The sequence below is a fragment of the Hyla sarda genome, chromosome 4, assembly GCF_029499605.1.
Source record: "Hyla sarda isolate aHylSar1 chromosome 4, aHylSar1.hap1, whole genome shotgun sequence".
In the NCBI taxonomy this organism is placed as follows: Eukaryota; Metazoa; Chordata; class Amphibia; order Anura; family Hylidae; genus Hyla; species Hyla sarda.
Window position 1 is genome coordinate 150,660,115 of NC_079192.1, and position 16,043 is coordinate 150,676,157.

The following is a 16,043-nucleotide window of genomic DNA, read 5'->3' on the forward strand; positions in this document are numbered from 1 at the left end:
GTGCACTCCATTTTGGAACGCACAGTGAAAAACTCCTTCTGTATTTCCCATTGGAAGTCACCGTGCTTTCCATAATGGAACGCACGTTATATCTAGGCTCAAAGCAAACTTATTACAAATAATTTAATGATTATATATAAAGAATATTAATAATAATGGGGCTAATTTGCCCTCAAGTATATATACATAATATTAATATCCATAATAATAATCGAGCATGTTAGCCCCATTCTTACAAGGGAGGATGTGCATCCCTAATGTAACACATTAGTTAATTCATTAAAATACATAAGATCTTATAAAAACAAAAAATAGATAAACAAAATTACTAATAAATAAACAATTAATTAAAAATCTAAAAACTAGACATTTAATAAATAATTAAATATATCCTAATAGACCTGTTCTAAGGTCTCATTCAAGCCCTTAGGCTGTAATGTATTAAGTTTAAAAATCCAGTACATTTCCTTATTACACAATAATTTATAATTATCGTTATAGATTTTCTCTAAAGGAGTTACCTTCATTAATGTGTAATATTTGTTATGTATATCATTGAAATGTCTCGACACACTATGATTAAGAAACCCATTGGTTATATTTGATCTGTGTTTATTGATCCTTTGTCTTAATGTGTTAATTGTTCTACCTACATATCTAAAATGGCAGGGACATTCTAACATGTATATAATGTAATTACTGCCACAATTAAAATAGTTTTTTTTTAAATATATGGCTTCTCTTGTTCTGTGATGATCACCTGTGTCCTCTTATTACAGATAAGGGGGCAACATTTACATCTGCTGTTCCCACATTTATACGCTCCCTTTATTTTCTCTCCTCCGAATATGGTTCCAATTTTACTTTATGTTTTTTCTTTATTAATTGGAATAGATGGGGCTACCGTGTTTTTAAGGGTTTTGGCCCGCCTAAATACACACTTTGGTTTAGCTGATATTTTGATTCCAATTTTTCCTAAGGATATTTTTTACTTTGGAGTGGGAGACACTGTATCTAGTTATGAACGCAAGGTCAAATGTATCTCTTTCCCCCATATTATTAGTATTTTTATTTTTGTCACGTTTTTCAAGACAATTATCTTGCTTTAATTTATCTATTCTCTTTAGTGCATTATCAATAAGGGGCTTAGGATACCCTTTTCCCCTAAAGTGTTTTTCCAGAACCCTGAGCTGTTTTTCGCATTGTTTATTTTTATTACAGTTCCTTCTAATGCGTTTCATTTGTCCGTATGGAATATTCATTTTCCATACTTTATTATGAAACCTTGCAAAATCGAGGTAGCTATTTGCATCCACCTCTTTAAAATGAGTGGTGGTGCAAATAGTGTGTTCCTCGATATATATTCTAAGGTCTAGGAATATTATCTCTTCTAGACTGATATGGGATGTAAATTCCAGTCCCCAGTTGTTAACATTGATATTTTCAATAAATGTTTCCAGGGCTTCTTTGGAATCATCCCATATCAAGATGATGTCGTCGATAAATCGCTTAAAAAACAGTATTCTTTTATCCTGAAAAAATTATTCCTCCAAAGCCCCTACATACAGGTTTGCGTAGCACGGGGCAAATTTTGTCCCCATATGCAAACCTGCATGTAGTGGGAGGAGTCATAAGCAAAATAATTATGTTCCAACACAAACTTAATTGATTCTAAAATAAATTTCTGTTGGTTGATCGGCATTAATGGATCTTTGGAAATAAATGAGTCAATAGCATTAACCCCTTTAATGAAATACAGAGGGAGTTTTTCACTGTGCGTTCCAATATGGAAAGCACGGAGATCATGTGACCTCCCCTCTGCACATACGTGACCACTCCCTTGAGTAATCGTGCAGTGGTTGGTTATCTATTCCTGCTGCAGAGTCATATGATGCGGCTGACGCAGCAGAGCGCTAATCACGAGGGAACCCGGTCACGTTTTATTATACATGTTCAAGCCTGATGAAAAAGGTGTATATTTTACCTTTGAAACGCGTCGCTTAATAAAAGAATATGAATCTAACCCATTGGAGTACCCGGTGACCTGTTCCTGCCTGGGACTATACTTTGAAGCTGACTTGGATAGGGGAATTCGGATCAAGGACCCACATCCTTTTTCCAAAAACCCCGGTGAAGTGAGTGGTATATGGATATTGATCCTATCTTATTATTTTGAGACCTGTGGTGTCTTCTCTGAGCGCTGTTTTTTTCTATTTTTCTCTGTTATTCCGTTTTGTAGCCTTAAGCGCCCATCAGAATAATCAGGGAGAAGTGCATATAGTTAACCAAATAATAAAATCTCTATATTTTGGGAATGAAGATGCAGCAACTAACTAAAAATATTAAAACAAAAAAAAAATAAACCTTTATTTTAATGACCACACATTCTCTTTAAATGCTGGTTGATACACTACAGCTCATAAAGACTGTATTTTGAATTAGCTTTTATGTTTTGACAGACTCTCTTGTTAAATATGTGTAAGTCAGTATTGTTCTTTCTGTTCCTGCTAAGCAACTTTAGGAGTAAGGTGGGCTTAAGTTTGCCCAGAGTAACACCCCTCCCCAATCACCAGTCTGTCTCTTTCCTGCACTGTTTAATGGACTTATCTGAATTTTGACAATAGGAAAAAGATTAGCATGGAACAAGAGTTGTTGTCTACACGTTTGACTATTGAACAAGCCGCACCACCTGCTGCAAGTTTATATACTCGCGGCAACAGAGCTACAGACTCTTAAAGTACACTGCAGGTATAGGAGTGCCAAGAGTTTTACTTCTTTTGAAATTATTTTGTGCGGGTTTCAGGTTGTGTTTTCTCATTTGAATTTTGAATTATTTCGTTTTTACTTAAATTTTTTAATTTGTTCCGATACCTGCTGCATTTTGCATAAATACAGTTTGTTGGGTTTTCTGAGAATGCAGGAGTAAAGGTTGCTGAAGTCCTGGTACTGAGTTGTTGATGTTCTGCTTAATTGGTGGGGCTGGAGGAGTAGGTCTATGAATAAAAGTGGGAGCTGTCCTTGCCGGAGCTGAAACAGGGTGGAATTGGGGTAATGGTTGCAGTGGCCGAACTAATGAAGTAGAACTTCCTGTAATAAAAATAATGTATTAGGCTTACCACAAACCAGTAAGACAAGGAATGTTTAACAAAGATTATTTCTAACACACAGGCCATTTAACCACTCAATAATGCAGCCATTTAAAAATGTAGCTTTTTTGTTTTTTCCTTCACAAATTCTAATAACATAACAGTCTCAATTTTCCACCTACAGACCTAAACAAGGGCTTGTTTTTTGCGCCACCAATTGTACTTTGTAATGACATCACTCATTTTACCACAAAGACTACATTTAAACAATATATATATATATATATATATATATATATATATATATCTGCAAAGTCCAGAAATCACAGCACCGACAGGTCAAGGATCTTCATAAACTGGTTTCTTTATTCACCCCAAAAAGTTACAACGTTTCGGCAATAGTAGCCTTTATCAAGCATGCTTGATAAAGGCTACTATTGCCGAAATGTTGTAACTTTTTGGGGTGAATAAAGAAACCAGTTTATGAAGATCCTCGACCTGTCGGTGCTGTGATTTCTGGACTTTGCACATGCTAATTCTAGGCTGGCTGCCTGGGTGTTTCACATGCACGGAGGTTGGTCCCCGGTGCTGTCTCACGCCAATTCTTATATTATATAGATAGATAGATATATATATATATATATATATATATATATATATATATATAGAGAGAGAGAGAGAGAGAGAGATAGGGATTCGTATCCACAAAGTACACTTTTCTGTAAGCATGACACATTATCTTTATTCTGTAGGCCCAAACAATAACCAATTTATATATGTGTATATAATGATGAATAGGAATCCATACCTGATGCAGTAAATGTTTGCACACTTTGGTATTGTGTTAATGCTGTGCTTGGTCGCAATGTAAACATTACATTAGAATAATTAGAGGCGACCTGGGAAGAATCCGTAATGTAACCCTAAAAGAAAAGTTGTATACAACAATCAAAAAATGGGTCATTACAAAACACATACCAGCAAGTATAGTTATAAGGAAAAAAATTAATAAAACTCCCCACATAGAGGGATTAAAGCCCAATGATATTTATATGATGGCAAATAAGAGATTTCCAAAGTAACTTTAAATAATGGGGATAGCATCTAGACTAAAAACAATTAATGCAATTTATTTTTGTATGAAAAAATAAATAAAACAAAAAAAACTATTTGAAAACCTCTTTAAAAGTAAACTGACAGGATATTTCCCTGCACTAAACCCACTACACTGGTTTATAGTGTGGGTGAACATTATTTATATGAGGGATCACTTACAGTGGATTAAAAGTTATGTCTCCCAGTATCCTTATTACTACAGCACTGCTGTGCACAATGAAGGTGGGGAGTAGGCCATGAAAGTGAAGAAATTAGAAGGTGTCCAAAGAAATTAGAATATTCATCATATGAGTGGGCGCTGTATACAGAGGAGGCAGGGGAGACTGGCAAGCCGTCTCCATTATGCACAGCAGCGATGCAGCAATGAGGATACCGGTAGTCATAACTTCTAAGCCACAGCACCAATTGCTGCAAGTGATTCATCATTGTAATGCTGTTCACCACAATATAACCCAGTGTATTGGGTTAAGTGCAGGCCTGTCAGTTTACCTTTAATTCTGCAGACCACTGGTGGTCATATATTACAGAGTTGTTGTACAGGTTGCATTTATAAATAATACTCAGTTTGACTTTGTTTCCCCTCTTACGACTTTTCTTTGGATTGACTAAAGTTATACAATCTAACGGATTTAAAATGTTATCAAAAGAATTATAAATAGCTTATCTTTGCCTAGATACTAGATCGAAGTACTAACAAACATATTTACATGTTAGTTACTTGTAATGTGAAAGAATTGTTTGTGTCTACATCAGAGATTAAATTTAAAATTTGTAGTGTAAGATATTAAAAGGAACTTGTCGGCATTTTCATTTCTGTCTGAACCACAAGTCAGCAGTGGTCCCTCATGGCTTCTGCCTTCCTTCTGACCTTGAATGACAGATCTCTTTCTATACCTTGTGGCTGCCAGGAATCGCCCCACAATGACTTATGGTATAGGCAGAGTTAAAGTATTGATAAGTCCTGTTTAATTCTTACCTGATTTAGTATTACTGGCTGTGCAGTGATGGTGGCAACAGGTCGAAGAGGTGGCTGTGATACTGTAGGAGCTGTAGGGTTTCTACATGCTGGAACAGGATTTTGAACAAACGTCTGGGGTCTACACACAGTTTGCATGGCTAGATTTGCTCTGGGGGGCTGCTGCGCTGGCATACATCCCATTGCCGGTTTCCGCATTGGCTCTTGCATGCCAAGAGGTCTTTGCAGTGGTTGAACGATGGCAGAACTTGTTACTGGCCTACTAACTGGTTGGAACATAGGTATGACTGGCTGAGTTACAGTGTGAGTTGCAACAGAAGGATTGCAGTGGTTATTTAACATCAGAAACGCGTTGTTTCCTACAGAATAATAAAAAATCTGGTAAGGTCACTTTAAAATATTGGAAACATTTGAAGTACTGAAGTACGTAAATTACCTTGGTTAGATACACCATTCTTAGTCTGTGTAAATGAACCAGGCTGGTCTCCTGTTGCATTGTCTGTCAAAATTAATCACAATGTAAATATGAAACATTAGATATTATAAAAAAAATATTAATACAGTATAAGAAAATCACACCAAACTAAATATTTGTAAATTCTAAAACTGTAAGCAGTATAAACTAGATAAATACATGAGCATTTTAATATCAATTAAAATAATTTTCAATAATTTTTAGAGAGAAGTATACGTCAAATAAAGATACAAATATACAGAGTATCATGAGTAGTGCAAATCCTGGAGCAAAAATCTAGCTCCGGAGGCAATAAGAGAGCAGGCAGAACAAAACAACAATAAATGAAAAAGAACATTAGTAGTGTTGTTGGGGTAACAAAGATCCTTAAGCAACGATAAACATCCTACAATCCAGGTAGATATAAGAACAAATATTCAGAAAACCTGACTGCCTATTTAAGTGTGGGAGAGAAACTACAGGTATGAAGAAAAGCTAGGTGCGCCTTTATGAAGAGATATACACATAAGAATGTAGAGTGATCACAGCCGAAAGGAGAGGTGGGGGGGGGGGGGGGGGGGTAGCAGGAGAGAAGTGGGAGCAATAGAAGGGAAAAAAGGGGGAAGAGAGCGGGATGAGGTAATGGAAAAGAAAGGTAAAGACAGGGAAGCCAGAGGAAAATAAAGCAAGTCTAGAGAGGGCATGGTTGTGCGGGGTCAACAATACATAATAGTGGTGTCATGGGCGCAATATTAAGAGGATCCATCTGGTTTGAAATTTAGAAAACGTACCGTTGCCCAGTGCAATAATGCATTCATACATGTATGTAGCATTCACTTTTTTAATAAGCAGATCGAGTGACGGGATATCAGGTGTTCTCCACAGGCAGGTGAGGGAGTTTTTCGCAATTATACAAATGATACAGGCCAGGTCACGAGTTTACAGAGATATGTTTTTCATGTCCATAAACAATAACAAACTGGGGAGATATTTATATAGAGCGTTGCACAAAGCCCAGAATAAGTAGATAATGGGACATTCTGAAAGGATATGCAATAAAGTACCCTGTCTACCACAATTACGTCAGCACAATTGGGAAGTGCCAGGATATAACACCGATAGACAGTCTGGGGTATTGTACTACCTCAAAAAGGACTTTATCACAGATTCCAAAGGGTAAACATATTTGAAGGCTTTATGTGGTCTCTATAGAACCCTCTTCCATTGAGCGTCTGAATAAGCAGCATTAAGCTCCTTATCCCACATTCGGAAAGGATGTGATTTATGAAACACCTTTGAGTTTAGCATATTGGAGTAGATAGGCTGAAGGCCCTTCAGATTATGGATGAGTGAGTCGGGTCTAAATGTAAAGGGAAGGCTTGTGTTTATTAGCATTTAAGTGGTAGTACAAAGAGGAGATGGCAGTTAAAATGGCACCTGTGAAACCCATCTCTAAGAGAACCAAGAAGGCTTACGACCAGTGAATCCGGTCGAACGCCTTCTCAGCATCAAGTGCTAGGTCCAAGGCAGGGGTGTGATTGACCTCAATGTGATGAAAGTTGTTAAGGAAACGTCTTGTGTTATCTGATGCCTGGCGCCCAGGTATAAAGCCAGCCAGGTCACGATGGACCAGACTGGGTCGAACACAGGTCAAACGAGCTGCAATCACATTAGCGAAGACCTTAAGATCTTGATTCAAAAGCTAGGACTAAAATGTTGGGGGCTGTAGGAGGATTGCCAGGCTTGGGCAGAGTAAGGGTGCTTTCACACCACATTTTCAGCCTAAGGCTGCCGGATCCTGCTGGGGAGGGGAAAACCATGCGCTCCCGTACCCCAGACAGATAGGCGCTGAAATCCATCGACTTTAATGAGCCGACCGGAGTCACCGTTTGACTCCAGTCGGCTAATTTTCGACCCGTATTCTGTTTTTTGACTGGACCTAAAACTACGGTTTTAGGTCCGGTCACAAAACCAGATATGGGGCAGAAACAAGCTGACTGGAGTCAAACAGTGACTCCGGTCAGCTCATTAAAGTCAATGGATTTCAGCGCCGGTCCGGCTGGGTTACGGGAGCACTGAAAACGTGGTGTGAAACAATGAGAACTTGTAAATTTTCTTTAGGAAATGAACCCGCATTTATTGCAGCTTGGCAGAAGCCCTGGAGGTAGGGCGATAAAATGTCACATTATGTATGGAAATAGAGACTAATAAACCCATCTGGGCCAGGAGCTTTTAGAGATGGCATAGAGTTAATAATCTTTGTGATCTCCGCCTGCGTGACAGTAGCATTCAGAGAAGACAGTTGTTGAAGTCACTGAGTTTCGGCAGATTGAGACCAGAAAGATGGGCCTGGATGGAGGCGGGGAGGTCAGGAAGAGTAGGGGTAGCGTGATGCCGATTGTAAAGGGAGGAATAAAATGCTTCAAACCCATTGGCAATATCTGTTGGCATGTAAAGAGTAGCATCCAAAGTAGGATGGATTAAGTGTGCAAGTCTAGTTTTTTCATGTCTAGATTTAAGCCTATTGGCAAGAAGTATAGATGAGCGAATTTACAGTGATTCGATTAGTCACAAACTTCTCGGCTTGGCAGTTGCTGACTTTAGCCTGCATAAAATTAGTTCAGCTTTCAGGTACTCCGGTGGGCTGGAAAAGGTGGATACAGTCTATAAGTGTAAAAAAAGGGACTAAGTGTAAAAAGAGAAAGTTTAAAAAAAGTTAAACACACATTAACCCCTTCCTTAAAAGTTTAAATCACCCCCATTTTCCCAAATTCCATATAAAAAAATATATAACCATAATAAAAATAAACATATATGGTATTGTCACGTGTGTAAATGTCCGAACTATAAAAATATATCTTAAATTGAACTGCATAGTCAATGGCGTACATGCAAAAAAAATTGCAAAGTCCAAAATAGCATATTTTTGGTCACTTTTTATACCATAAAAAAAAGGAATAAAAAGCGATCAAAACAAAAATGGTACCGATTAAAACTTCAGATCATGGCACAAAAAATTTGCCCTCATACCACCCTGTACGAAAAAAAAATAAAATAAAAAAAAAAAAGAAATAGGGGTCAGTGCAGGACAATTTTAAATGTATTAATTTTCGTGCATGTAGTTATGATTTTTTCCAAAAGTACGACAAAATTAAACCTATATAAGTAGGGTATCATTTTAATCGTATGGACCTACAGAATAGAGATAAAGTGTCATTTTTACCGAAAAATGTACGGCGTAGTAACGGAAGCCCCCAAAATTTACAAAATGGTGTTTTTTTTTCATTTTTGTCGCAGTTTCCCCTTAGATTTTTGGGTAAAATGACTTATGTCATTACAAAGTAGAATTGGTGGCGCCAAAAATAAGCCCTTATATGGATTTTTAGGTGCAAAATTGAAAGGGTTATGATTTTTAAAAGGTAAGGAGGAAAAAACAAAAGTGCAAAAACAGGGTTTAAAGGGGTTAAACAAATGAGCATATGGGGTAGCAGTCTGGTACAGAATTTGCCGAAGGCCTTAGGAAGTATGTTCAGTGAATAAGTAAGCAGGTCTAAATGAAAACTGAAATCAAATAGGCTTTGCAGTAAACAGATGTAGAGGGCAAATCTTGGACCAAAAGCATCAAACAGCCTTTCCCTCTAAAAAGGCATAGAGAACTGACTTAGGAGTTACAGCACTAGAATATATCCTATAGAGAATGGCTGCCCTAGAAATATAGAACTTTTTATAGAAGTAGATTATTTACCCCAAGCATGTTTCTTCCATTGGTATGTTTGACAAATGATGTTGGGTTAAGGTTTAGTATTCTATACTTCACAGCCGTTTGACATATACAGATACATTATTAATCCCTTTATAACTAAAATCATTTATGCATTAAAACTAATACCACAGACCTTTAAGCAATATTTTGGTTGATGCCTGCCCATAGCAACAGGTTGTGTGAGCAGTCAATTGCCAGAATACAGGTTCCAATAAATTGCAGAAACTACAGTAAATTAAATTTCCAATGAAGGACCATTACGCATATCACAAGAATAGGTGATGAGTGGTTCAACTTCAGACCCCTAACATGCTACAATTAAAGGGGTAAAAATGGTCAGACCCCACCAATGAAAAAAGAAAGGGTGGACCCAGTGTTGAAAGGAGTGATTGTCAGACATGCATGCTGCCAATAGATTAGACTCTACAGGACTGACAAACATTGTACAGTACGGTAGCTTTGTTAGGTCCACTGAGTTATGCCAGACAACAGTCTTGTGTGGGGGCCTGGATCTGCTCTCATATTATGCTAGTGGGAAGCTGGCTTTAAAGTGGGAGAGCCTGAGCTTTGAATATTTTTTTATGATTCCATGTAAGTCAGGATAAAAAGTTGTTTGAAGTGTTATTGTCACAAACAAAAATTATGTCAAAGACACAAATGGTTGGTCCTTACTTGACTAGACAGTCTAGACTAGATACGTCAGATTTATCCAAATGAGGCTGACTGATAAATCTAGCATATTTTAAGACTGTCTAGACTAGGTATAGACCAACTATATTTGCTTACTTCACACCAGATTTGTGCACTAACAAAGCTTGACAAATCCCAGGTGCCAGGGTCTAATGAGAATATGGCTATGGTTATAACTATATGAAAGTAGGCAGGATGACAGCAGGCACTTGTCCCCCACTCAATGTGGCCAATTTTACCTGTCCTCTAGTCCTTCCCCTTGCATCATAGGATTCAGCTAAGAAGCATCTACTTTATGTTTAACCCCTTAAGGACCAAGCCTATTTTCACCTTAAGGACCAGAGCATTTTTTGCACATCTCACTTTAAAGAGTAGCTCCCACATCTGTATTTTTTTCCTGTCCCTACCTATTGCTAAACTATCCCTAAACACCTCCCTGCTTTTTAAATTTTTTTTGCTACCTTATAAAATAGCTGATCTTCTGCTCTTCTCCCTAGCTCTCCCGGAAGCAGATATCCCCAGCAGATGCAATGTCACTGACGCCTGCTGGGTGCCGACTTCCGCCCTCACTTCATCTATGCTGCGCTCCTATTGGGAGCGCTCATAGACGATCAGCGAATCGCACAGCAGGCTGCTCAGGGGTCTCCTCCTCCTTGTTTAGCAGTGTAGTGTTATCCAGGGAGGAGTAGTATAGGAGCATCGCTCACTAACCCGTACAGGACATGTACAGTCCTGGAGCATCAGCGCAGCACTGAGTGCCGCGCTGCCTCCAAACTGTACATGCCAGGTGCAGACAGCCAATGAGGCAGCTGCGAGGTCAGGCAGCCAATGAACGCAGCCCCGGTGTTCACAGCGCTCCCTCCCACCTGTCTGATTGACTGGCAGGGAGCGAGCGCAGCCTGGATGAATTAGGACCGATTGCCTGGACGGCATCGGTCCGAATTCAGGCGTGACGTCACGCCAGGCTGACCCGGCCACTAGGAGGGAGACCCCTAGTGGCCAGATTTCAAATGTAAAATACACCATGTTAATATAAAAAAAAAAAAAAAAAATGAAACTATATTAGAGATATGCTGTAGTACATAAGTACTACAACATTATAAAAAAAAAAAAAAAAAAGTTGGTGACAGTACCCATTTAAGCATTAATAACTCTGGGATGCTTTTACTTATGAATTTGATTCAGAGATTGTTTTTTCATGACATACTCTAACATAGTGGTAAATTTTCGTCGATACTTGCATCCTTTCTTGGTGAAACATTCCAAAATTTCATGAAAAATTAGAAAATTTAGCATTTTTCTAAATTTGAAGCTCTCTGCTTGTAAGGAAAATAGACATTCCAAATAAATGTTATATTGATTCACATATACAATGGGGGAGAATTATCATTGCTTTTAGAGCATTTTTTTGTCTATGTTTTGGCGCAGTTCAGGCGCAATCAGCATATTTAGCGACTTTTATGCGCCTTTTGATATAGACAGTTTCACTCTTTTTGCCTACCCGTAGAACTTTTTATTTTTGACCATGCAGTGGTCATGTGTTTATCATTTGCGACTTTTTTCAAAAGTCACTATTTTGTGCGCAAAGGTACTTTTTTTTAGGTGCAAAGCTACACCACCATCCAGTAGGCGTGAGAATCACTTCTACCTTCCGCAATTCAACCTTTAACCTCTTGTGGACGACAGCGTCCCACTCCCCTTCTATGACACGCGCTCAGGAGCCGAGCGCAGGTCATAGCTGGGTGGTCCTGGCGGCTATCTGCCACCAGGATCCCTCTCTAATACCAGACATCACTGATCACGGTGATGCCTGGCTTTAACCCCTTAGACACCGCAATCAAATGTGACTGTAGCCTCTAAAATGAAAGTAAAAATATTACGGCAGCTCTGTGAAAGTAAGTAAAAACACATAACCTGGAAAATTCAGGACCCGGGAAAGTGTCTACTTCCCTCCCTCACAAGTGTCTAGAAAAAGTATGTGGTAGAGCGGTTTTCCCACCACAGAAGAACTGCGCAAAATTCATCATCCTGCTGCACCTTCTTGATAAATAAGATGCACGCTAGTCAAACTCACCACCCAAATAAATGTGGGAAAATAGCTCTACCCTAGATATTCTTTGATAAAGCTGGGCCAATATGTCTACTTTATGTTGCATCATAAAGTTGACATGTTTTAACTTTTGGAAGATATCAGAGGGCTTCAAAGTACCGCAGCAATTTTCAAATTTTTCACCAAATTTTAAAATCGGAATTTTTCAGGGACCAGTTCAGTGTTTGAAGTGGATTTGAAGGGCCTTCATATAAGAAATACCCCATAAATGACCCCATTATAAAAAATGCACCCCTCAAAGTGCTCAAAATGACATTCATAAAGTTTAACCCTTTAGGTGTATCACAGGAATAGCAGCAAAGTGAAGGAGAAAATTCAATATCTTCATTTTTTACACTCGCATGTTCTTGTAGACCCAGTTTATGAAGTTTTACAAGGGGTAAAAGGAGAAAAAGTCCCCCAAAATTTTTAACCCAATTTCTCTCGAGTAAGGAAATACCTCATATGTGGATGTAAAGTACTCTGTGGGTGCACTAGAGGGCTCAGAAGGGAAGGAGCAACAATGCGGGGGAGGTGGCATGCCGCATTTAGGAAGCCCCTGTGGTGCCAGAACAGCAAAAAAAAACAAAAAAAAAAACGTCATACTATTTTGGAAACTACACCCCCTCAAGGAATTTAACAATAGGTACAGTAAGCCTTAACACCCCACAGGTGTTTGATGACTTTTCGTTAAAGTCGGATGTGTAAAAAAAATTTTTCCCACATTATCCCTAAATTTAGCATTTTTACAAGGGGTAATAGGAAAAAATGCACCCCCAAAAATTCTAACCCCATTTCTTCTGAGTATGGAAATACCCCATATGTGGTTGTAAAGTGCTCTGCTGGCAAACTACAATGCTCAGAAGAGGAGGAGCGCCATTGAGCTTTTGAAGAGAGAATTTGTTTGGAAGTCGGGGGCCATGTACGTTTACAAAGCCCCCCCCCCCCCCCCGTGGTGCCAGAACAGTGGACCCCCCCACATGTGACGCCATTTTGGAAACTACACCCCTCACAGACTTTACTAAGGGGTGCAGTGAGCATTTACACCCCACTGGCATTTGACAGATCTTTGGAACAGTGGGCTGTGCAAATGAAAAATTACACTTATTTTCACGGACCACTGTTAAAAATCTGTCAGATACCTGTGAGACGTACATTCTCACTGTACCCCTTATTAAATTCTGTGAGGGGAGTAGTTTCCAAATGGGGTCACGTGGTGCATTGTTCTGGCACCATGGCTGCTTTGTAAACACACGTGGCCTTTAATTCTAGACACTTTCTCTCCAAAAGCCCAATGGCACTCCTTCTCTTCTGAGCATTGTAGTTCGCCAGCAAAGCACTTTACATCCACAAATGGGGTATGTTCTTACTCAGAGGAAATGGGGCTACAAATTTCGGGGGCTTTCTCTTTCCTATTTTCCCTTGTGAAAATGAACAATTTAGGGTAACACCAGCATTTTAGTTTGAAAAAAAAAAAAAAAATCTTAATTTTCCCATCCAAATTTAACGAAAATTCGTCAAACACCTGTGAGGTGTTAAGGCTTTCTCTACCCCTTGTTACGTTCCATGACGGGTGTAGTTTCCAAAATGGGGTCACATGTGGGTATTAATTTTTTTGCGTTTATGTTACAATCACTGTAAAATCAGCCTCTCCTGTGCAAATCACCAATTTAGGCCTGAAATGTACATAGTGCGCTCTCGCTCCTGAGCCTTGTTGTGCGTCTGCAGAGCCTTTTACATCCACATATGGGGTATTTCCATACTCAGGAGAAATTGCGCAACAAATTTTGGTGTTCTTTTTTTCCTTTTACCTCTTGTGAAAATAAAAGGTAAGGGGCAACACCTGCATGTTAGTGTAAAACAGGCTGGTGTAGCCCTAACTTTTCCTTTTCATAAGGGGTAAAAGGAGAAAAAGCCCTTCAAAATTTGTAATGCAATTGCTCCCAAGTACGGAAATACCTCATATGTGGCCCTAAACTGTTTCCTTGAAATATGACATAAGGATTACATAGGGGTGGACATAGGGGTATTCTATGCCAGGGATTCCCAAACAGGGTGCCTCCAGCTGTTGCTAAACTCCCAGCATGCCTGGACAGTCAGTGGCTGTCCGGATATGCCGGGAGTTGTTGTTTTGAAACAGCTGGAGGCTCCGTTTTGGAAACACTGCCGTACAATAAAGTTTTTCATTTTTATTGGGGGGGGGGGGGGACGGGACAGTAAGGGGGTGTTAATGTAGTGCTTCACCCTTTATTTTATGTAGTGTAGTGTTTTTAGGGTACATTCGTACGGGTGGGGGTTTATGGTGAATTTCCCGCTAGGAGTTTGCGCTGCAGCAAAAACTCGAAGCAGGAAACTCACTGTAAACCTACACGTGTGACTGTAATTCACATGGGGGGGGGGGGGGGGGGGCGGTCAAACCTCCGGCTGTTGCAAAACTAAACTCCCAGCATGCACCGACAGACCGTGCATGCTGGAATTGTACTCTTGCAACAGCTGGAGGAACACTGGTTGGAAAACCTTCAGTTAGGTTCTGTTACCTAACTAAGCATTTTCCAACCAGTGTTCCTCCAGCTGTTGCAAAGCTACAACTCCCAGCATTTACTGATTGCCGAAGGGCATGCTGGGAGATATAGATATGCAACAACTGGAGGCACACTACTACAACTCCAAGCATGTCGATGCCATTCGTGCATGCTGAGAGTTGTAGTTTTGCGAGATCTAGACAGCCACAGTTTAGAGACCACTGTATAGTGGTCTCCAAACTGTAGTCCTCCAGATGTTGCTAGGCAATTACTCACCGGCTTCTGTAGTCTGCACCAGAGAGCCGATCGCAGCCGGAAAGTGACCGACTATCACATCACGGTTCACACGTTCTGCCCGGACTACTGTGGGTGGGCAGAGTGGGGGAACCGAACTTTAATCCATCCGCCCCCGATCTGCTATTGGTCGGTTGCTTCGGACAAACCAATAACAGAGATAGGAGGGGTGGCACCTTCAGAGGGATCGTATGTGTCTTGGACAGCCCTGATCCCCCTTATCTTCTGGGTCACCGGAGACCCGTAATCGCTGCAGATCGCTGGTCTGAATTGACTCTCAGGACCACAGGGTTTGCACAGGGTGCCTGCTGAATGATTTCAGCAGGTATCTTGGTCCGATCCCAGCCGGGTGACCGTCAGGGGCCAGAATTCCCACCGGCATGCAGGTATGCCCTTGGTACTTAAGTACCAGGGCGTCAAGGAGCACTGCCTTTCATTAATTCTTGACAAATGTGAGGGGCGGAGCCCAAAAGTAAGGAAAGATTGATGCAGAGGGAGCCATCTTTTTTATGGCCAAGTGAGCTGTGAGGACCTGGTAATGGAGCCTTTCCTGTTGTCAAGATGAGGGGCCTGAGATTGCTGAATTGCAGCAAACTGCTGGCTAAGAAAATTGCCCCTTCCTGATTTTTGGCCCATGCAGACCAAGCCTTTTTTTTTTATTTATTTTTTTAAATAAAACAGCCACACCCCTTTTGCTTCATTTTAGGGACATGGATGAATAGTGTGTACAACTCACACAAATAGTAAATGTGGCGTAACAGTATTGTGGTGCAAATTGCACCACCATTCGGGTCAATTTACAAAAAATCAATCTGGGCCTTTGTTTATAACTTTTTGTTCTTACACTTTAAAATCTAGTGTCTTTAAAGGGGTAATCTGGTGGAAACCTTTTTATTTTTTTTTTTTTTTTTTTTTTTTTTTTTTTTTTTTATTAACTAGTGCCAGAAAGTTAAACAGATTTAAAAATTATATAAGAAGAAAAATATTGAGTGTGTGCAGCTCACAAAAAATTAGTCTAGGTTTAAATGGTAAAGTACTTACACCCAAAAGTAC

The 16,043-nt window shown here is 39.7% G+C and overlaps 1 protein-coding gene across 7 annotated transcripts in view; it reads right to left on the reverse strand.

Annotated features, from left to right (window-relative positions):
* The window catches only part of ZNF280D (zinc finger protein 280D), a 181,449-nt gene that overhangs the window by 67,980 nt on the left and 97,426 nt on the right, over positions 1-16,043 (reverse strand). For all 7 annotated transcript variants that reach the window (XM_056572395.1, XM_056572389.1, XM_056572394.1 and 4 more), the window contains 4 exons: positions 5,615-5,677; positions 5,179-5,537; positions 3,895-4,009; positions 2,872-3,087 (listed from right to left, as the gene is read on the reverse strand). In XM_056572395.1, the coding sequence (XP_056428370.1) occupies positions 2,872-3,087; positions 3,895-4,009; positions 5,179-5,537; positions 5,615-5,677 (753 nt within the window). The remainder of the gene's footprint in view (positions 1-2,871; positions 3,088-3,894; positions 4,010-5,178; positions 5,538-5,614; positions 5,678-16,043) is intronic.